The sequence below is a fragment of the Sus scrofa genome, chromosome 3 (genome assembly GCF_000003025.6).
Source record: "Sus scrofa isolate TJ Tabasco breed Duroc chromosome 3, Sscrofa11.1, whole genome shotgun sequence".
Lineage (NCBI taxonomy): Eukaryota > Metazoa > Chordata > Mammalia > Artiodactyla > Suidae > Sus > Sus scrofa.
This window is the reverse complement of record NC_010445.4, coordinates 101,553,186-101,575,719: the sequence shown is the minus strand read 5'-3', so window position 1 is coordinate 101,575,719 and position 22,534 is coordinate 101,553,186. Positions and strand designations below refer to the sequence as shown.

The window sequence follows — 22,534 nt, the reverse complement described above, 5'->3', positions numbered from 1 at the left end:
TTGACTGGGCTTGGCTGGATAGATAGTGAATCAACTTGGATATTGCCTCCTGAAAATTGAATTTCCATTTCTAAAGTGGTTCTGAGAAAATTTCCTCCTATTGCCACTGCTTTGTTCAAGAATAGAGGCTACATTTTACATGTATGTTTTATGCTGTATGTGAGCTATACCTCTCTATTTTTCCTCACATCCAATTTCTCTGCATCCTTTCTAATACACCAATTTAATCATGTCATTGCATCACATTTTTTCCATTCTCTTTGATCGATTTATTCACTTATAAAGTTAGTTAATATTTGAAAGTTCTTTGAATAGTGCCTGACACGTATTAGTTGCTATATGGTTACATAAGAAAAATTCAATTCAAATTGAGCATCTCACTATATACCAAGCAATGTGCTAGAGGTAGGGTATATGGTAGAAAACAAAACAGACATGAGCCCTGCCCAAGAGTTTATAGGGTTTACTAAGTGACTCTATGTCTTAGGCATGAAAATTGAGAGCTGATGGGATCTTGGGTCATCTAATCCCATATTTTCATTTATGGATAAGGAAACTGAAATCTAAGAAGGCAAATGACTTCCAAAATCATAAAGCTGGTAGGAGTACTTTCAGTGGTGTGAAGGAGCCAGTTTAAAATGGCTCAAAAGGAGCTCCTGTTGTGGCTCAGTGGTTAACAAATCTGACTAGGAACCATGAGGTTGCAGGTTTGATCCCTGGCCTTGCTCAGTGGGTTAAGGATCCAGCGCTTCTGTGAGCTGTGGTGTAGATTGCAGTTGTGGCTCAGATCCCGCATTGCTGTGGCTGTGGCGTAGGCCAGCGGCTATAGCTCCGATTAGACCCCTAGCCTGGGAACTTCCATATGCCGAGGAAGCCGCCCTAGAAAAGGCAAAGACAAAAAAATAAATAAAATAATAAAATAAAATGGCTCAAAAAAGCCTGTTGAATTTTTTGAGCCTGTTGTTAAATCATTGGAACCTTGAAATCAGCCAAGGTGGGAATAGCTACACCAAAGTTATCACCAAATGGTACAAATCAGGCTTTCTTTTTTTCAGGCAAACAGGTTTACCAGGACACTACAGATTTAACCAAATTGAAACCAAGGTTGCTAAAACTCCCTCCTAAAACTCCCTGCTCACTGTTTTTCTCTCCAGCCCACATCTCCTTTGATCAGATTCTGAATCTCATAGGTGAAGAATTTTTTGTAGGTGTTTCTTATTGCCTATACATCAAGTTCAAGGGCTACCTGATTTAGAAGCTTTTCTAAAAACCCCATTCCCAACCCTTGCCATTTACTATCACCTCCAGGTAGAATGATTGCTTACTTGTTTACAAGTACAAGAAGATATCAACTCCCCAAAGGCAAAACATTTTTTAAATTAGTTTTTGAATTCCTAGTTCTTAATAGAAAACATAGTAGGCATAGGTACACAATGTATGCTTGATGAATAAACAGACAAAGAATGGATACTTCTAATGGGTTTTACTTATTGAATGCAAGCAAGAACACTAAAAAAAAAATCTTAGGCCAAAATACTTTATTTTTTCCTGACCTTGCCTTTCATGAATATCCTTAGTAAAATTACCACTTCCACCCCCCCCTCATTTTTTAACCTACTTTTCAGACCCAACACTGTGAATTGAAATTTGTGATAGTTTAGCCAGGGCAAGGCAGGTTTATCTTTGCACTGTGTTAAAGAACAGCAAACAGTATAAGACTATTGATGATTTATTTATTTATTTATTGTCTTTTTTTGCCATTTCTTGGGCAGCTCCCCGAGGCATATGGAGGTTCCCAGGCTAGGGGTCGAATTGGAGCTGTAGCCACCAGCCTACACCAGAGCCACAGCAACTCGAGATCTAAGCCATGTCTGCAACCTATACCACAGCTCGTGGCAACGCTGGATCCTTACCCACTGAGCAAGGCCAGGGATTGAACCCGCAACCTCATGGTTCCTAGTCAGATTGGTTAACCACTGAGTCACGACAGGAACTCCAAAAATTTCTTTAAAATGTATTTCTTTGCTATGGATTTCCCGTCGTGGTGCAGTGGTTAACAAACCCGATTAGGAACCATGAGGTTGCAGGTTCGGTCCCTGGCCTTGTTCAGTGGGTTAAGGATCTGGTGTTGCCATGAGCTGTGGTGTAGATTGCAGACACGGCTTGGATCTGATGTGGCTGTGGCTGTGGTGTGGGCCGGTGGCTACAGCTCAGATTAGATGCCTAGCCTGGGAACCTCCATATGCCACAGGAGCGGCCCAAGAAATGGCAAAAAGACAAAAAAATGTATATATATTTCTTTGCTAAATTAAATGTACTCCAAAATCTAAAATAAGCAATTTTGGTCTTGGCAAGAGCTAAGTGCTTGCGTGTGTGCGTGTGCGCACAGGTTGAGGGAGAGGTAGACATTAGGAAGGAGCGGGGGTGGGGGGCATAGAGAATGTGAGAAAGGGACACCAATTGGGGATGAAGGAAGCACCTGGAGATGAGGGTAGGAGCTGACCAGGGAAAAGATAGTAGTCTTAAAATGCAAATAACCAGTTGTCACTATTTGGTTGTAGCTCTTTTTTTTTTTTTAATTTTAGGGCTGCACATATGTGGCATATGGAAGTTCCTGGGCTAGGGGTAGAATTGTAGCTGCAGCTGCTGGCCTACACCACAGCCACAGCAATGCTAGATGTGAGTCAAGTCTGTAACTTTCTCTGCAGCTTGCGGCAACTGCCAGTTCCTCATTAATTGAGCGAGGCCAGGGATCTAATCTGCACCCTCATGGATACTAGTTAGGTTCTTAACATGCTTAGCCACAATGGGAACTCTGATTGTAGCCTTTTGGACTGAATTTTTATTAGGTCAAATATTTTTCTTTACAGCGTAATAATTGGCATTTATATTAGCTCTTTGCAGACTTATGGAGGACTTTTTCTGGCAAAATCTAATTTAATCTACAAAAGCCACACTAATATAATCATTCAACAAGTGAAGGTGTGGGGAAGGATTATTTGAAATGACGACATTAAGAAACAATAAACTTCAAGGATTACATGGAACTCCAATCCCAAGTAGTAAGGGAAAAGCTGATTAACTATAGGTGTTTTCTATATTGTGTGTGTGTGTGTTTTGACTACACCTGGCATGTGGAAATTCCCAAGGCCTGGGAATGAACCCAAGCCATGGCAGTGGTCAAGCCAAGACAGTGACAACACCAAATCCTTAACCTCCTGTGCAACAAGGGAACTCCTTTATATCGTGGTTTGACAGTACCATTCCCCTAATTCAGTTATTTGTAAATCTCCCTTGGTGTTCACATTTGCAGGAACTCGACATTTCTTATCTTGTACCAATTTTCAGGATCACAGTCTGGGAAAAATTCTGGACCATTGCCAGAAACTAACTAAAATACATGACCAGAAATTTGTGGTGCAATCAAGTCTTTTGCGTTTTTCCACTCGGGGGTAGGAGAATTTATTCAACCCAATCTTTTGCTTTTCTTTCAGCTTCTGCACCTCCTACAGGACTGTATCAAGGGCATGTCTCAAAGGAGCAGGCATCTTAATTGCCTTACACAAGCCAAACAAGAAATAGCTTGGTTCTGTGGCTCTTTTCCAAGGCACTGTCACCTCACACTTCTAAAGCTTTAGGATTTACCTGGAGGGTTCATGTGCTTTGAATTCACGGTGAAGGTGGAAATCCAGTTCTACTCCCAAGGAAGGGGTGGCAAGAGTCTTTCCTTTTAAAATTTTTACTTTGAAATGTCCATGGTGGCAGCGAAGAGGTGACCTTAGCGAACAAGGAGGCTTATTATCATTACCAAAAAAAAAAAAAAAAAAAAAAAAAAATCAGGCCTTGCCTGCACTCTGAACGCTGCTTTTATCATTCCAATCCTCCCGGACTCTCAAATCTCTAAGTGTGACCAAGGCCAAGGACTACAAACCGGAGAATTCTGGGGGTAGGAAGTGACGACATGGCGCAAAGCACACTGGACTCCGCTCAAGAGATTCCTTCCTTCTCGCGTGGTTGCTCAGGGCCGGTTGGTGCCAGAAGTTTTAATTGGTATTTTCCTCGTTTGTCAGGATTAAATGTTAAGTATCACCTGGTTTGAGTACAGCTCTGAGAATCCTGCTGATACGGGCTAGGTCAGGGAATCAGCTCTAGAGCCTAGCTGCTGCCCCTTCGTTTACGCATCCTCCAAACAAATTTTAAATTGAAATTGTCATTTTCCGGAGGCCTCTCCCTGGCGGGATCCAGCGGAGAAACAGAACCAGAGAGGAAATGTGTGGGTATGAGAGGAGTTTTCTTTTTCAATTTTGACTAATAGTGTGTGGAGTGAGCTTCTTTGATCGAAGGAGAGCAGAGTTAAAGGGTCCGGGGTCCGAGCATCTTCAGATCGGAGATCAAAGCCAGCGCGAAGGTGATCAGGAATGGGATTGGAAGGTGAAATAGAATTGTGCCAGATGAGTTACCCCAGACGGGCCCGCGGCAACTCGGTGTCCGCTTGGCTTTCAGACTGAATAGTAAGTTTTAACTGTTTCCTTGATGTGGAATTTGAGGCAAATCGCAGGTGTTCTCTCTCGCCATTAGAGTGGACATCAGGGGTAATACGTTTGCTTGGATGGAACATATATGTTAATCCGAACTGGTGGTTGTTTTAGATCTAGCCAGCTGGCAGCCATGAATGAATGGATGAAGAAAGGCCCCTTAGAATGGCAAGATTACACTTACAAAGAAGTCAGAGTGACAGCCAGTGAGAAGGAGTATAAAGGATGGGTTTTAACCACAGACCCAGTCTCTGCCAAGTGAGTATGGGTCCTGCTTCCCAGAAATCCCCCTTTGTTCTGTGTATATGTTATTTCATACTAAGAAAGCAGAAAGGAGTTCCTCTCGTGTCTCAGTGGTTAATGAATCCAACTAGGAACCATGAGGTTGCAGGTTCGGTCCTTGGCCTTGCTCAGTGGGTTAAGGATCCGGTGTTGCCGTGAGCTGTGGTGTAGATTGCAGAAGTGGCTCGGATCCCCCGTTGCTGTGGCTCTGGCGTAGGCCAGCAGCTACAGTTCCGATTGGACCCCTAGCTTGGGAACATCCATATGCCGTGGGATCGGCCCTAGAAAAGGCAAAAAGACAAAAAAAAAAAAAAAAAAAAAAGCAGATAAATGAAAGGCTAATTATTCTCGCATAAGAATTTAATATCCTTTGAATCTAAGTACTGTTCTTATAGAATATGCTATTTATAGTATAGTATAGAATTCTTCTAGACCAGCCAGGTTCATAAAAATGGGACACTCCTTTTTTTTATTACATTCTATTGGAAAGTTTCAAATACATATAAATGTAATGAGAGTAGTATAATGAACACTAGCCTTATTCTCCCAGATATTTTGAGGCCAATTACAGAGATAATTTTTATTTTTCATTATTTGTTTATTTATTTTTATCTTTTTTTTAGGGCTGCACCTGCGCAGCATATGGAGGTTCCCATGCTCGAGGTCCAGTCAGAGCTGTAGCTGCTGGCCTGCACCACAGCCACAGCAACATGGGAGCAGAGTTGCATCTGCAGCCTACACCTACACCACAGTTCATGGCAACACTGAATCCTTAACCCACTGAGCGAGGCCAGGATGGAGCCCGCATCCTAATGGATGCTAGTCTGGTTCGTTAACCACTGTGCCACGATGGGAACTCCCAGAGATAATTTTTAATGATGTGCTCATAAATCCTTCATTATAGCTGTTAGCAGATTAGGACTCTAATAAAAGTAACCACATAACATTATAACACTTTAACAAAAGTGAAAATAACTTTAATATTAGCTAATTCTTAGTCCGAGTTCAGATTTTCCTGATTGTCTCCAAAGTTTGTCTTTTATCTTTGTACGGCCACACCCGCGGCATTTGGAGGTTTCCAGACTAGGGGTCCAATCGGAGTTATAGCTGCTGGCCTAGCCAGAGCCACAGTAACACGATCCCAGCCGAGTCTGCTGCCTACACCACAGATCACAGCAACTCCAGATCCTCAACTCACTGAGCAAGGCCAGGGATTGAACCCGCAACCTCATGGTTCCTAGTCGGATTTGTTTCTGCTGCACAACAATGGGAACTCCCAAAGTATCTTTTCATATTGGTTTATTAGTTTGTTGATGTGTCTCTTAAAAATCTTAATCTAGAAATTGTACTTTCTCTCTCTTTGGTTTTCCATATCATTTATTTGTTGAAGAAATGGAGTCTCTGGTCTTAGAGAATTGAACACACTCTGGATTTAACTCATTGCATTGTCATGGTATAATTAAACATGGTCTTCTATCTTCTATTTCCTAAAAACTAGCATACATATCTAGAGGTTTGATTAGAATCAGATTTATTTTTTGCAAGTCTACTTTAAAGGTGGTAATACAAACACACTTTATTTTGGAATGATTTTAGACTTACACAAGAATTGTAAAGAAAGCACAGAGAGTACCTATATCCCCAGCTTCCTAATGTTTGCAGCTTACACAGCAATTAAACACTTGTCAGAACTAACAATTTACATTAACTAAACTACAATCATTTGGATTTTATCACTTTCTCCACTCCTGACCTTTTCCTCTTCTGGTATCGAATCCAAGATCCCACATTACATTTAATCATCATGTCCCCTTAGTCTCCTCTGATATGTGACAGTTTTTCAGTCTTTGTTTTTCATGACCCTGACATCTTTGAAGAGTTCTGGTGTGGTATTTTGTAGAATGTCTCTCAATTTGGGTTTGTGTGATGCTTTCTCAGAGACTGTTGGTTGTAGGTTTTTGGGAAAAGTACCATGAAAATGAAATTCTCATCATGTTACAGCACATCGCATCATATTATATATCATTTTAATTAGATTTTTGCATTTATATTCATGAGTGAGATTAGTCTATATTTTTATTTTTAACCCTGTCCTCTGCTTTTGGTATCAAGGTATTATTAGCCTCACTAAATAAGTTGAGGCATTGTCTGTCTCCCTTTTATATTCTCTTAGAAGAATTTGGTTGGATAGAAATGTTTGATCCTTGAAAATTTTATAGAACTTCCTGGTAAAATTATCCGGGCCTCCCCCACCTACCCCCGCCACCATGGCAAGATTTTAAACTTGTTATTCAGTTTTTGTTAAAAATTATAGGACTATGTACTTTCTCTCTCTTTTTTTAAGTCAGCGGTAGAAATTTATATCTTCTAGGAAGTCTTCTGTTTTAAGTTTCAAAATTATTGGCTTAAATTGGTTCTTAATATTTTATACTATTAATTTTTGCTGCCTTTTTCCTAATATTATTTATATGTGCCTTTTTTTTTCTCTCTTTTTATTAATCTTGGCTGCGTTTTCTGAAATTTATATATCCTTTTCAAAGAACCAGCTTTTGGCTTGGATGATCCTCTTATTGACGCTTTTGTTTTCTGCTTGATTAATTTTGTGCTTTGTTATTTTCTTCCATCTGCTCTGAAGGGGAGTTATTCATTTTTTTTTTTTTTAAACTCTGAAAGTTAAATCTGTACCCTGTCTTTTTTCCTAATACACATTTAAAACATTTACAACTCCTTAATGCTTTAACTACATCCCACAATGATTAGCTTTAGCTGGGCAAAAGATTTAGATGTTTAGGACCCTCAGAGAATTTGTATTGAGCAAGTGAAAACACTTGTGGTGAGAGGATTAATTTAAAATGGGGAAGAGCATTCCCTATTATTCTAGTGACCTGTTGGGGGTTGATGCTGCCCCTTGTTGCATAGCTTCTCCCATAGTTTTATGTGTCTTTAGGTTTTTCTTTTGCAACTATGCTCTGAACTTACTTTTCCTCCAAAGTATTGTCCTCGTGAACTTCCTTGAAGATGGCAGCATGTCTGTGACCGGAATCATGGGACATGGTGTGCAGACTGTTGAAATTGTGAATGAAGGGGACCATAACGTGAGAGAGAAACTGATGCATTTGTTCATGTCTGGAGACTGCAAGGCATACAGCCCGGAGGATCTGGAAGAGAGAAAGAACAGCCTGAAGAAATGGCTGGAGAAGAACCACATCCCCATCACTGAACAGGGAGATTCACGAAGGACTCTCTGTGTGGCTGGGGTCTTGACTATAGACCCCCCATATGGTCCAGAAAATTGCAGTAGTTCTAATGAGATTATTTTGTCCCGTGTTCAGGATCTTATTCAAGGACATCTTGCAGCTTCCCACTGAAAGGCTGAGAACTGTAGGTGCACTGACTGAAATAAGACTTCCTCTTTTGGAAAGTCTTTGTTGTTTCTGCTGAAATAAAAGATATGGATCATGAGTGCTAATAAGTAAACCGGGCAGGATGGCACCTCAAACAAAACTGTAACAGGGACATCAGAATTACGAGTCTTTTCTTGTGATGGGGATACACCTCCATTTTTGTTAGACAAGAAATGTATTCGGAAAAGATGGAACATGTTAAATTTGTTATAAAATTCAAAGTTAAAATACAATCTCAGTTTTTGTTTTGTTTTGGTCTTTTTAGGACCACACTCACAGCATACGGAGGTTCCCAGGCTAGGGGTCAAATCAGAGCTGTAGCTGTCTGCCTGTACCACAGCCACAGCAACATGGGATCCAAACTGCGTCTGCAACCTATACCACAGCTCACAGCAACACCAGATCCTAATCCACTGATCAAGGCCAGGAATTGAACCTGTGTCCTCATGGATGCTAGTTGGGTTTGCTAACCACTGAGCCATAATGGGGACTCCCACAATCTTGTTATAGCCTTCCTTTGCACTAACTAAATGCATCTATTGTTTTTATTTTTTGCCTTTTCTAGGGCCACTCCTGTGGCAAATGGAGGTTCCCAAGCTAGGGGTCAAATTGGAGCTGTAGCCGCCGGCCTACGTCAGAGCCACAGCAATGTGGGATCCAAACTGCGTCTGTAACTTACACCACAGTTCACAGCAACGCCAGATCTTTAACCCACTGAGCAAGGCCAGGGATCGAACCTGCAACCTCATGGTTCCTAGTTGGATTTGTTAACCACTGAGTCATGACGGGAACTCCAAATGTGTCTATTTTAAAAAGGTTATTTTTTAAAGTTGTTTGTATAATGATGAAATAGTTTTTTTGATTAGACTATATGCTTTTTTGGTTGAGACTTGAAAGTTTTGATTGTTGGTAAAATCTTAACACATAAACCTTATAACTCTGAAAAGCCTTGAAAGTGAGCAGTGGCTGATATCTCTGAGGAAAAAGGTGACAGGTATTTTGCTGCTGAGCTCAACCCAGTTCTTTTGCCTGGTGGGTTTGGCTCAGACTTCTGAGTCACAGTGCTCTGATCCTACCACTTGGAAGCCAGTCAGAGAGGTTTCTGGCCCACAAAGGAACCCCAGATTGTTAGTTTAGGCTACTCAAAATGGCTATTCTCTTGCTGTCTGTACATCCTCATGGGTGACCAGTCTCTACTTCACCTACGCCTACTCATGTGAATGTGTTTACCCTCTGCCCCTTAGGCCAGAACAGCTCCACCTGCTAGTTTATTCAAGGGAAGCTAGTTTCCCTGGTAACTGATGAGCCAGCCCGGTGTCAATTCCTCCTATAAATGGTAGCCTCCTCCCACAGCTAGGGAAGTCTGTAGCCATATTCTCCTCACCCTCAGCCACACGTGGTGGAGTGTTACTTCAGGACCTTGCTTCAAATGTGTAAGATCTCCCCCCTCTACTAAAGCACTGATGTCGCTACTTCTGGGTTCTTTCTTTGGACTACAAGCTGCATAACAAGGCTTGCTGGGCTGTGGGGTGCAGAGCCACAGGGTCTTTGCGGGAGAACATCTACAGTGCTCACAGGGTTCCCACAGATTAAAACTTCAAGCCCCTTACTCCCTAGAATAGAGGTTAGGCAACTTCAGGCCCTTGTCACTCTAGGACTCTGCTTCAGATGTGTAAGCTCCTCTGCCTAGTAAGCTGTTGATATTTCTGTTGCTGTCTCCAGGCTTCTCTTGGTCTCAAGGCTGAGCATCCACAAGGCTTGCAGACCTGCGGGGTGCAGCCCAACAACTGACAAGGCAGCCAGGAGGCCGAGGAAACTCCCGTGAGTGCCAAGATGTAGGAAGTGAGAATGGGTGATGGAAAGTTGTGGGGGTGGGGGCTGGGGGAGTCCCAAGCTGGCTGCCCACTAACACATGGGGCCCTGTGGCTGCCGACTTCCATAAACGATGCTTTTCTCTCATTATATTGATGATAACCTGTTAACCTCAGCCTCTTTCAAGTTTAAAAGTAGCAGCCCCATAGGAAATTCCCCTGTGGCTCAATAGGTTAAGGATCCAGTTCTGGTCTTATTACAGCTGTGCTGCAGGTTGCAGCTGTGGTGAGGGTTCTGTCCCTGGTCCAAGAACTTCACATACCTTGGTTGTGGGGAAAAAATAAACAACAAACCTAAAAGTAGAAGCCTCATGATTGTGGTTCATCTGACTGCAGGGGGGTGGCTGTCGAATACAGACAAAATGCAAGGACCTGGGTTATCTACAGAAGACAGGCAGGCCCCTGACCCACCACCCCTAAACCGTTAAAGACACGGGCTTTAGGGATATTAGGGCCCGGCTTGTGAATTGGGCACGGCCAGTTACTCCGAGGGTTTGGTTGGAGTCTGTGGTAACGGCAAATTAGCGAGAGTGCCCTTGGGCTTCTGTTGCCAGCTGTGGAAGGGGGCAGAGCAGTGATCTAGTGGAGCAGGAGCTATACGCAGTCTGCAATCCATAACAGCAGATGGAATACAGAAAAGGCCTATCCCAGGCAATGGAGCAATGCAAAAACACTGTTCAGGGTCTGGAATAGCCATGTGTGACCTGTAGGACCCCCATGGACATCTTTAGTGACCAAGGAATCCATTTTAGTGGCCATGAAGCTCAGGAATGAGCCAAGACAAATGACCTATCTTGGTATTTCTGCCTCCTCGATGACCCCACTGCTGCCTGGCTAACTTGAAAGGGATGAATAGACTACTTAAGCAATAGTTGAGACAGGAAACTCGCTCTCACAACATGTGCATCAGGAGGCTGACTCAAGCCCTGCGAACTCTAACTGCATAGGCCAGGAGCAATCATCCCAGTGTTTACACCCTGGTGCCCAAGAGGCAACTGCTCTGCCGCCTCGGAGCTCAACTGCTGACCACCAAAGAATTGTCCACTCAGTCAGGACCATAAGTCACTTTTGTCCTTGTGACAGGTTCTACCCCTGGGGAAATACATGACGAAGTGGCCTTGAGACTGGCAGGGGCGTCCCCCATGGTTTAGGATTGCTGCCCCTTGGGGAGCAGGATGGAAACAGGACCTACAGATACCACTGCTCTTCCACCCGGCCTCACCCAAGTCTACTAACCTAACTAATCTGGACCCCTTACTGGAGAGAGACACCATTATATTGACCTTGTAATCTGTTGTCCCATTGCCTTGCTAGTATTTGGCCCTGGCTGTGGGGACTGAGGGTGGACAGGAAGTCTGGTCCTACAGGCCAGGACAGCCCACAGGCAGGGTGGTGTTATCTCGGAGTGCTCTCACTGCTTGTGTTTTTGGTTAATGGTCCTGATCTTCCCTATGTGGTGCCTGTGGACCATCTCCCACTTCATCCCTGGTCAGAAGAAGGAATGTGTTTGTGGACTGGGCAGCCACAGTGGCCTCCCTGTGAAATGAGTTGGGTCTATGCTGTTGTCGTTCTCCTGTGGTCGTCCCGGGAAAAGCTGACCCAGTAGATGCCTGGCTCCAAAAGTTTGCCCATCTCTTGCACTCTTGATACTCCAGACTGTGGTCTGTACTGCATTTGCGGCACTGGGGTTGCAGTGCACCTCTCCATACCTGACCCTAGGGATATCACAGAAGAGGGGTTGACCAAGATGTGAGGGTGGAGCAGGGTATGTAGGGCTGGAGTGTATGGTCCGGCCACTCAAGACGGCTGTTCTCTTATTCTCTGTACATGCCCCTGCGTGACCAGCCCCTGTTTCACCTATGCCCTACTCACGTGAATGTGTTTGCTCCCACTTGCCCCCTGCCCCTTAGGCCAGAGCAGCTCCACCTGTTAGTTTATTCAAGGGAAGCATCTGCCCTCGTGATGGTGGTTGACCTGAGGGGCGCCTGCCTTGGTTGCTGGTTTCCCTGGTAACTGATGAGCCAACCTGATGTCAAATTCCTCTATAAACGGTAGCCGCCTCCTCCCCTGGGTGTGGAATTCTGCTGCCACATCCTGCTTGCTGTTAGCCACGCACAGGATGCTGCTCTGGGATGTTGCTTCACATGGGTAAGGTCCCCCCCCATCTGCCAAAGCACTGATGCCATGGTTTGTGTTTTGTTTTTTTTTGTTTGTTTGTTTGTTTTTGGACTCCAAGCTAGACAGCAAGGCTTGCATGCCTTTGGGGTCCAGTGCAATGGGGTCTTTGCAGGGGAACATCGACAGTGACCCTTGGGTTCCCATATCAGATTTAAACACCAATCCCCTGACTCCCTAGGACAGGGGTTAGCAAACCATGGGCCCTTGGGCCAAATCTTGTCTGCTGCCTTCTTTTTTAATGTTTTATTGGAACACGGTTGTACCCACTGGTTTTGTGTGCTTTCTGTGGCTTCCCTTGAGCCATATTGGTAGAGTCGAGTATTAACAAACTATATGGCTTATATTTATAGAAAAATAGGGTAGGTTTTTTGTTTGTTTGTTTGTTTGTTTTTAACCATACAGCTTGCCCTAGGAGATCCTTGAACTAGTCTATCAGGGGTCAGAGTGTCCTTCCAAGGCAGGTTTGACCTTTGTTTTATCCCTTGTCATCCATACAAAAAGAATCTTGTGGTACTTGAAAGAAATACTTTAGAATATTCAGGTTTTAGGGGTTCTTTGAAAGCAGTTTGATAACATAGCTGTTATTTTCTGCATAGTTGTAGAGTAATAGGATTACCTACTGCTTCTCGCACTTTGTCAAAATTCAGAATCAGCTGGAGGGCTTGTTAGCACAAATTAGTAGCAGGGTTCAGCAATCTATTCTGATTTAGTAGGGGACCACAAACCTGCACTTGTAACAAACTCCCAGATCATACTTGCAAAAGCAGTTTAGAAACTTCGGAGAATAGAAAGTCCTTCGGAGTTCCCGTCATGGCGCAGTGGTTAACGACTCCGACTAGGAGCCATGAGGTTGCGGGTTTGATCCCTGCCCTTGCTCAGTGAGCTCTCATGTGGGTCGCAGACGCGGCTCGGATCCTGCATTGCTATGGTTCTGGCATAGGCTGGTGGCTGCAGCTCAGATTGAACCCCTAGCTTGGGAACCTCCATATGCCACGGGAGCTGCCCAGGAAATGGCAAAAAGACAAAAAAAAAAAAAAAAAAAAGTCCTTCCTGGGAATTCCCATTGTGGCTCAGGGGAAACAAACCCGACTAGTACCTGTGAAGATGCAGATTCGATCCCTGACCCTGCTCAGAGGGTTAGGGATCCGGTGTTGATGTGAGCTGTGGCTGTAGCTCCCACTCAACCCCTAGCCCAGGAACTTTGCAATGCCACAGGTACGGCCCTAAAAAGCAAAAAAATAAAGTCCTTCCTCACAACTTTGAAGTTCCATGACCACAGAAGTGAAATGTAGCCCACAGCCTTTTTCCTTGTGACCAGAAGGTGCCCCTTCACTGACTGTCTTCAGCTCGCAAATAGGGGAAGGGGAATAAGAACCAGTTAAATGGAAATACAGGAAATTATCCACAGCCTTGGTCAGGACTGAGCCTTGACCCATGGGCATTGGTGTTGGTAGATCTATTTGCTGTCAGACTCATGAGCCGGAGACAGATTTTCTTGGCAACTGAGTCTTCTGATTGTTTAATTTGTCTTGTGAACAAAACCTGAGTGCTGAAGAGAGTGCTTAGTCTGGCTCAGCCCTGGAAGCCTGCCTGCTTAGGGAGTTGGGCCAGCCAGTTGCCCAGCTAAGATTCTCGCCAGGAGTTTAACTCGCCTGTTTCCGATCCCTCCTCTGGTTCCAGATTCCAGGGGGTAGAATGGGGGGTGGGGTGGGGAGTAGGGGTGGAGGGAGAGAGTCTTCCCCAAAGCTGGCTCTGCTTGCTGCTACCTGGAGGCAGTAGCTAGGACAGTCTTAGAACATGTGTGGTGCCAAGAATACTTTTTTAGAACAAAAGGTTATGACTTTCACAGAATAATTTTTGATCCCTTTGGAGCAAAGCTTCCAGCTTCTGTGCTGTCTTGCCTTCCCACTGTTCACCTGACTTCCTAAATCTCTCCACCTATTCCTAAATTTGCTATGGTGGACATTGACTATTTTCTGTGAATTGTTTTCAATAAAACTAATTAAAAATTTAAAACGATCGTAGTTTTTTGAGAACTGGTGGCATTTTCATAATGCCTCTTTTCCTTTTTTTGTGTGTGGTGGGGGGCACGTCCATGGCATATGGAAGTCCCCTGGCCAGGGATCAAAACTGTGACATAGCAGTGACCAGAGTCCCTGACGTGACAACACTGGATTCTTAACCAGCTGCACCACAAGGGAACTCCCATAATGCCCTTGAATTAGATTCTAGAATGCTAGGGACAAAGCTAAGTATTACTATAGTTGTGGGATAAATCAGCAGTGAAGGACTATAATTGCACATATCAATTGCCCCCATTGCCAAATACAACTGGCTTTTCTAAAACCGCTTGAGGAGTTGTATTGTGGTGCAGTGGGTTGAGGATCTGGCCTTGTCATTGGAGCAAGTCGGGTGGCTGCTGTGGGTGGGGCCAAAAATAAATGAAACCACTTTGAGGTTAAAATATCATAAAAAAACACTTACGGGTTTTTTTGGGGGGGTCACATCTGCAGCATATGCAAGTTCCCAGGCTAGGAGTCGAATTGGAGGTACAGGTGCTGGCCTATGCCGAGCCGCATCTGGGATCCATACCACAGCTCATGGCAATGCCAGATACTTAATCCACTGAGCAAGGCCAGGGAATGAACCCACATTTTCATGGACAGTAGTGGGATTCGGGATTCATTTCCACTGCACCACAATGGGAACTCCTTTTTTTTTTTTGTTTGTTTTTGTTTTTAAATGGCCGCATCCAAGGCATATAGAAATTACTGAGGCCAGGGATTGAATCCAAGCTGCAGCAACTGCAGATCATTTAACCCACTGTGCTGGACTAGGGATTGAATCCTGGCCTCTGCAACAACCTGAGCGGCCACAATCAGGTTCTTAACCCACTGCACCACAGTGGGAACTCCAAAAACTACATATTTAATGAATACAACTTGATAAGTTTGGAGATGAGCATACACCTATGAAACTGTCAATATCGCCTTCAACAGTTTTTCCTGCCTTCTTTAATATAAATTCTGTGCTGTCTTGCTGTCCTACTGTTCACCTGACTTCCTAAATCTCTCCACCTTCTAAAATTGCTATGGTGGACATTGACTATTTTCTGTGAATTGTTTTCAATAAAATTAATTAAAAATTTAAAATGATTGTAATTTTTTGAGAACTGGTGGCATTTTCATAATGTCTCTTTTCCTTTTTTTGTGTGTGTGTTTTTGGTTTATTTCAGACAACATTATGTTAAACAACTTTTATTAAAAAATTATACCATGACCCAAACATTCTTTTAACTTCTGCATATTACAGTATTTTAAGTTTTTAAATAATTGTAATGAATGTGTACAGTTTGTTTCAGTAGTTTTAATATTTTTATTTAAGATAATGTTGTATTATGGACTAAGACTTATAAAATAGTCCCTTAGGGAGTTCCCCAGTGGTCTTGTTTATGACTCCATACTCTCACTTTTATGGCTGGGGTTTAATCTCTGGCCTGGGAACTGAAATCCCATATCAAGTCGCTGCAAGAAAAGAAACTACCACTTTTTGGGAGTTTCCTGGTGGCTTAGTGGTTTAAGGATCTGGTGTTATCACTGCTGCGGCATGAGTTCGATCCTTGGCTTGAGAACTTCTGCATGCTGCAGGCAAGGCAAAAAAAAGTCTCAAATTTTTGACGTGTTATTTTTGCTATGATAGATTATGGTGCAAAGATGTATTACACATCTTTATTCCTTTTATCAAAAACTAATGCCGGAGTTCCCGTCGTGGCGCAGTGGTTAACGAATACGACTAGGAACAATTAGGTTGCGGGTTCGGTCCCTGCCCTTGCTCAGTGGGTTAACGATCCGGCATTGCCGTGAGCTGTGGTGTAGGTTGCAGGCGCGGCTTGGATCCCGCGTTGCCGTGGCTCTGGCGTAGGCCGGTGGCTACAGCTCCGATTGGACCCCTAGCCTGGGAACCTCCATATGCCGCGGGAGCGGCCCAAGAAATAGCAACAACAACAACAACAAAAAAAGACAAAAGACAAAAAAACAAAACAAAACAAAAAAACTAATGCCTAGAAATGTATTATGTCAAAGAGTATGAACACATGTAGGTTTTCTTTTAATAGTTTGTGTTGCTTTACATTGATCAGAACAGTAATGTGTATATAAATTTCATTATACCCTTAGAGTGTTAATATTTTGTATAATTTTACAACTAAACACAAAATGGTGTTTTAACGTTGCTTTAATTTTTATTAACACTTCCCCATGTGTTTATTTCCAACATGGGAACTGTTTGATGTCTTTAATTTTTTTGGCTGCACCTGTGGCATATGGGTGTTCCCAGGCCAGGGATCCAAGCTGCTGCAAATCCTTAACCTGTTGTGCCACAAGAAACTCCTGATTTTTTAAATTTTATTTTAAGTGAGAATTGCAACCATTTTTAATTTTTATTTATTATTTTGCTTTTTAGGGCTGCACCCGAGGCTTAAGGAGGTTCCCAGGCTGGGGGCCAATCGGAGCTACAGTTGCCGGTCTACGCCAGAGCCACCAGCAATGCAGGATTCGCGCAGCGTCTGCAGCCTACACCACAGCTCACAGCAATGCCAGATCCTTAACCTACTGAGTGAGGCCAGGGATCGAAGCTGCAGCCTCATGGTTCCTAGTTGAATTCGTTTCTGCTGTGCCATGATGGGAACTCCCTGATTTATGTTTTTAAGAAGATCCTTCATTTTTAAGAAGGGCCTTTCCCCCCATATTCTCATTATCTTGTCATATCTGTTTGCGTTTCTCATTTTTGCTCACATGGATATACATGTTAATGAGCAACTATAATTAGAGACACATTGCTTCTAACTTACTTTCACATAAATTTAGACTTTCAGAGAATTTGTGAGAATGGGACAAAGATTTGCCATATAGTCTTTATCCAGCAAATGTTAACATTTTACCTCATTTACATTTTCTGTGCATGTGTATGAACGTGTTCATTTCCCCCTGAACTGTGTAAGAATAAATTGCAGACCCAATGGAAATATGGGGAAATTTTCTTAATTGCCGTATAATTATCAAAATCAGAAAACATTAATACAGTAATGTGATTTAATAGAGACATTATCTAAATTTTGCCTATTGTCTCAGTGTTCACTAAACCAGGAAAGACTTACTTGGATTATGTCTTGCATTCAGTTGTCAAGTCTCTTTAGTCTCCTTCCCTGTGGAGTAGTTCCTTAATCTTTTATTTGACTGTCATGACACTGACATTTGAAAATACAGGCCAGTTATTTTGTGGTATATCCCTCAATTTGGGTTTGTCTGTTACTTCCATATGATTTAGTATGATACGTATTTTTTGGGTAGGAATACTCTGGAAATGACAATTCTCAGTGCATCATTTCAGGAGGCATATGATGCTGATTTGTTCTATATTTGGTGATGCTAACTGTGATTCCTTGGTTAAGGTGGTGCCTTTCAGGTTTTGCCACTGAAGTTTTTTCTTTTTGTAATTATAGGCATCTTTATACATATTTCTAAAAATATCTTTATTGAGGTATTAACAAATAAAATTCACTTCAAGTGTATAATTCAATGATTCATAGTAAATTTAAAGTTGTGCAACCATTATAATCTAATTTTTTATTTAATTTATTGAAGTGTAGTTGATTTACAATGTTGTGTTAACGTTTACTCTTTAGTAAAATGATTTAGTTTTATATATATGCGCACACACATAGTTTTCCATTATGGCTTATCACAAAATATTGAATATAGTTCCCTGTGCTATACACTAGGACCTTGTTAATCCATTCTATATATAATAATCTGCCTCTGCTGATCCCAAACTCCCAGCTCTTCCCTCTCCCTTCGCAACCACAGGTCTGTTCTGTCTGTGAGTCTGTTTCTGTTTCAGATAAGTTCATTTGTGTTATATTTTAGACTCTGCATGTGAGTGATTTATCATTTAAATGACATTTATCTTTCTCTGTCCGACTTCACCTACTCTGATAATCTTGATATCTGTCCATGTTGCTACAAATGGCATTATTTCATTCTTTTTTATGGCTAAGTACTTCATTTTATTTATAATCACATTTTCAGGAGTGTGTGTGTTTTTGTATATGTATGTGTGAGTATGACTGGGTCATTTTGCTGACAAATTGGCACAACGTTGTAAATCAACTAGTCAAAATTGTCAACACTGATATGTCTAATAAAGCTGTACTAAATAGCAAATGCTGAAGAGGCTGTGGAGAAAAGGGAACCCTCCTACACTATTGGTGGGAATGTAAATTGGTGCAGCAAAAATAGAGAATGAGTTTCCTTAAACTAAAAATAGGGCTGCCATATGATCCAGCAAATCCACTCCTGGGCATCAATCCAGAAAATCCTATAATTTGAAAATATACACACATTGTCTAATTGTTAAAACATTTCCACCATCCCCATAAGATCCTCTATCCCATTTGTAGTCAATTCCCTTTCCCACCCTCAGCCCCAGGTAATCACTCATCTACTTTATGTATATTTTATTTTTTTTTTGTATATTTCATATAACTCATACAAAATACAGTTTTTGTCTTTGGCTCCTTTTACTTACTCACTTATAAAATATTTAAGACAACAGCCTGTGTGTTGTTGAACCACAACTTACTAAAATAATCCTGGAGTTCCCGACTTGGCTCAGTGGTTTACGAATCCGACTGGGAATCATGAGGTTGCGGGTTTGATCCCTGGCCTTGCTCAGTGAGTTAAAGATTTGGCGTTGCCGTGAGCTATGGTGTAGGTCGCAGACGTGGCTCGGATCTGGCATGGCTGTGGCGTAGGCTGGCGGCTACAGCTCCAACTGGGCCCCTAGCCTGGGAACCTCCATGTGCCGTGGATGTGGCCCTAGAAAAAAGACAAAATATTCCACTAAATCTTGAAATTGAGTCCATGTTGTAGGATATAAGTGTCTTTTAATTACTGAATAATAATCCATTATGAATATACTATGTTTTATTCACTCACCAGTTGTTGGATATTTGGATTGTTTATGGTTTTTGGCTGTTATGAATAATGCCCCTGTGACAAGTCTTTAGATACATATTTTCATAATTTCTTGGGTGAAATACCTAGGAATAGTTGCTGGATTATATGATAACTATATTTTTAAAAATTTTATTGTATGTTTGATTTATATGATTTCTGCATATTTTTCATATACTTTCTATTGTTTTATCACAGGATATTGAATATAGTTCTCTGTGCTATACAGTAGGACCTTGTTTATCCATCATATATATAACAGTTTGCCTCTGCTCATCCCAAACTCCCAATCTTTTCCTCCCCCAGCCCCTCTTCCCCCTTGGCAACCACAAGTGTATTCTCTTTTCTGTGAGTCTATTTTAGTCTTGTAGATAGGTTAACATGTGTTGTATTTTACTTTTTTTTTTTTTTTTTTTGCTTTTTAGGGCACCGCATGTGGCATATGTAAGTTCCCAGGTTAGGGGTCAAATCAGAGCTGCAGCTATTGGCCTACACCACAGCAACATGGGAACTAAGCTGCATCTGCGACCTACACCACAGCTCATGGCAATGCTGGATCCTTAACCCACTGAGCAGGGCCAGGGATTGAACCCATGTCCTCATGGATACTAGTTGGGTTCATTACTACTGAGCCTCAAAGGGAACTCCACAAGTTGGATTTTAGATTCCACATATAAGTGATACCATATGGTATTTATCTTTCTCTGTCTTACTTAGTATGATAATCTCTAGGTTCATCCATGTTGCTACAAATGACATTATTTCATTCTTTTTAATGGCTGAGTAATATTCCATTGTGTATATAATATCTTTATTTAAAACAATTTTTTTTCTTTTTTTTTCTTTTCCCACTGTACAGCAAGGGGATCAAGTTATCCTTACATGTATACATTACAATTACATTTTTTCCCCCACCCTTTCTTCTGTTGCAACATGAGTATCTAGACAAAGTTCTCAATGCTATTCAGCAGGATCTCCTTGTACATCTATTCTAAGTTGTGTCTGATAAGCCCAAGCTCCCGATCCCTCCCACTCCCTTCCCCCTCCCATCAGGCAGCCACAAGTCTCTTCTCCAAGTCCATGATTTTCTTTTCTGAGATGTTCATTTGTGCTGGATATTAGATTCCAGTTATAAGTGATATCATATGGTATTTGTCTTTGTCTTTCTGGCTCATTTCACTCAGTATGAGAGTCTCTAGTTCCATCCATGTTGCTGCAAATGGCATGATGTCATTCTTTTTTATGGCTGAGTAGTATTCCATTGTGTATATATACCACATCTTCCGAATCCAATCATCTGTCAATGGACATTTGGGTTGTTTCCATGTCCTGGCTATTGTGAATAGTGCTGCAATGAACATGCGGGTGCATGTGTCTCTTTTAAGTAGAGTTTTGTCCGGATAGATGCCCAAGAGTGGGATTGCAGGGTCATGTGGAAGTTCTATGTATAGATTTCTTTTTTTTTTTTTTTTTTTTTTTTTGTCTTTTTGCCATTTCTTGGGCCGCTCCTGTGGCATATGGAAGTTCCCAGGCTAGGGGTCTAATCGGAGCTGAAGCCGCTGGCCAACACCAGGGCCACAGCAATTCGGGATCTGAGCCACGTCTGCAACCTACACCACAGCTCACGGCAACGCCGGATCGTTAACCCACTGAGCAAGGGCAGGGATCGAACCCGCAACCTCATGGTTCCTAGTCGGATTCGTTAACCACTGCGCCACGACGGGAACTCCTAATGTATAGATTTCTAAGGTATCTCCAAACTGTTCTCCATAGTGGCTGTACCAGTTTACATTCCCACCAACAGTGCAGGAGGGTTCCCTTTTCTCCACAGCCCCTCCAGCACTTGTTATTTGTGGATTTATTAATGATGGCCATTCTGACTGGTGTGAGGTGGTATCTCATGGTAGTTTTGATTTGCATTTCTCTTATAATCAGCGATGTTGAGCATTTTTTCATGTGTTTGCTGGCCATCTGTATATCTTCTTTGGAGAAATGTCTGTTCAGGTCTTTTGCCCATTTTTCCATTGATTGATTGGCTTTTTTGCTGTTGGGTTGTATAAGTTGCTGTAAGTTGTCTTTTTGTTTTCTTTTTGGTTTCCTTTGCTGTGCAAAAGTAAAACAATTTTTAAAGTATCGTCGATATGCAGTATTCCTTCAACTTCTGTTGTACAGCAAAGCGACCCAGCCACCCATACACACACATTCTTTTTCAATTTTCCATCTTCTAATCCAAGAGACCAGACACAGTTCCCTGTGTTGTACGGGAGAACCATATCACCCATCTATTCGAAATGTAACAGTTTGTATTTACCTACCCCAAAACCCCTATCTGTCCCTCTTTCCCCACTCCCTCCTGGCAAGCACAAGTCTGCCCTCCATGTCCTCCATCTGTTTCTGCTTTGTAGGTAGATCGTTTGTGCCATGTATTAGACTCCATATATAAGTGATATCATATGGTATTTGTCATTCTCCTTTTGACTTAACATCACTTAGTATGAGAATCTCTAGTTCCATCCATGTTGCTGCAAATGGCATTATTTTGTCCTTTAACTCAATGAATTTTATTACATTTATAGTTGTACAATGATCATCACAACCCAATTTTATAGCATTTCCATCCCAAACCCCCAGCCCATCCCTCCTACCCCCAACTGGTCTCCTTTGGGCAAACATTAACTTTTTCAAAGTCTATGAATCAGTATCTGCTCTGCAAAGAAATTCGCTGTATCCTTTTTTTTTTTTTTTTAGATTCCATATATAAGTGATAGCATATGATATTGGTGTCTTACTGTCTAACTTAGCATGATGATTTCTAGGTCCATCCATGTTGCTGCAAATGCCATTATTTCATTCCTTTTTATGGCTGAGTAACATTCCATTGTGTATAGGTACCACCTCTTCTTTACCCATTCCTCTGTCAGTGGACATTTAGGTTGCTTCCATGTCTTGGCTGTTGAAAATAGTGCTGCAATGAACATTGGAGTATCTTTTCGAGTCATGGTTTTATTTGAATAGATGCCTAAGAGTGGGTTTGCTGGATTAAATGGCAATGCTATTTTTAGTCTTTTAAGGAATCTCCATACTGTTTTCTATAGTGAGTGCACCAATTTACATTCCCACCAAGAGTGTAAGAAAAAGGGTTCCCTTTTCTCCACACCCTCTCCAGCATTTATTGTTTGTAGACTTTTTGATGATGGGTATTCTGGCTGGTGTGAAGTGGTTCCTCATAGGTGTTGTGATTTGCCTTTCTC

General features: G+C 42.1%; 1 protein-coding gene across 10 annotated transcripts in view; it reads left to right on the top strand.

The window, feature by feature from the left end:
- The window catches only part of GEMIN6 (gem nuclear organelle associated protein 6), a 42,693-nt gene continuing 24,092 nt past the window's right edge, over nt 3,934-22,534 (top strand). Inside the window, exons 1-4 of one of the 10 annotated variants that reach the window (XM_013996196.2) lie at nt 3,965-4,078; nt 4,316-4,511; nt 4,650-4,793; nt 7,765-8,454. In XM_013996196.2, coding sequence (XP_013851650.1) covers nt 4,669-4,793; nt 7,765-8,185 — 546 coding nt within the window. In that variant the 5' untranslated portion in view covers nt 3,965-4,078; nt 4,316-4,511; nt 4,650-4,668 and the 3' untranslated portion in view covers nt 8,186-8,454. Of the gene's footprint in view, nt 4,512-4,649; nt 4,794-7,764; nt 9,655-9,943; nt 10,043-22,534 lie in introns of those variants that run through there. The other 9 variants (XM_003125214.4, XM_003125215.4, XM_013996197.2 and 6 more) reach the window with 9 other exon arrangements.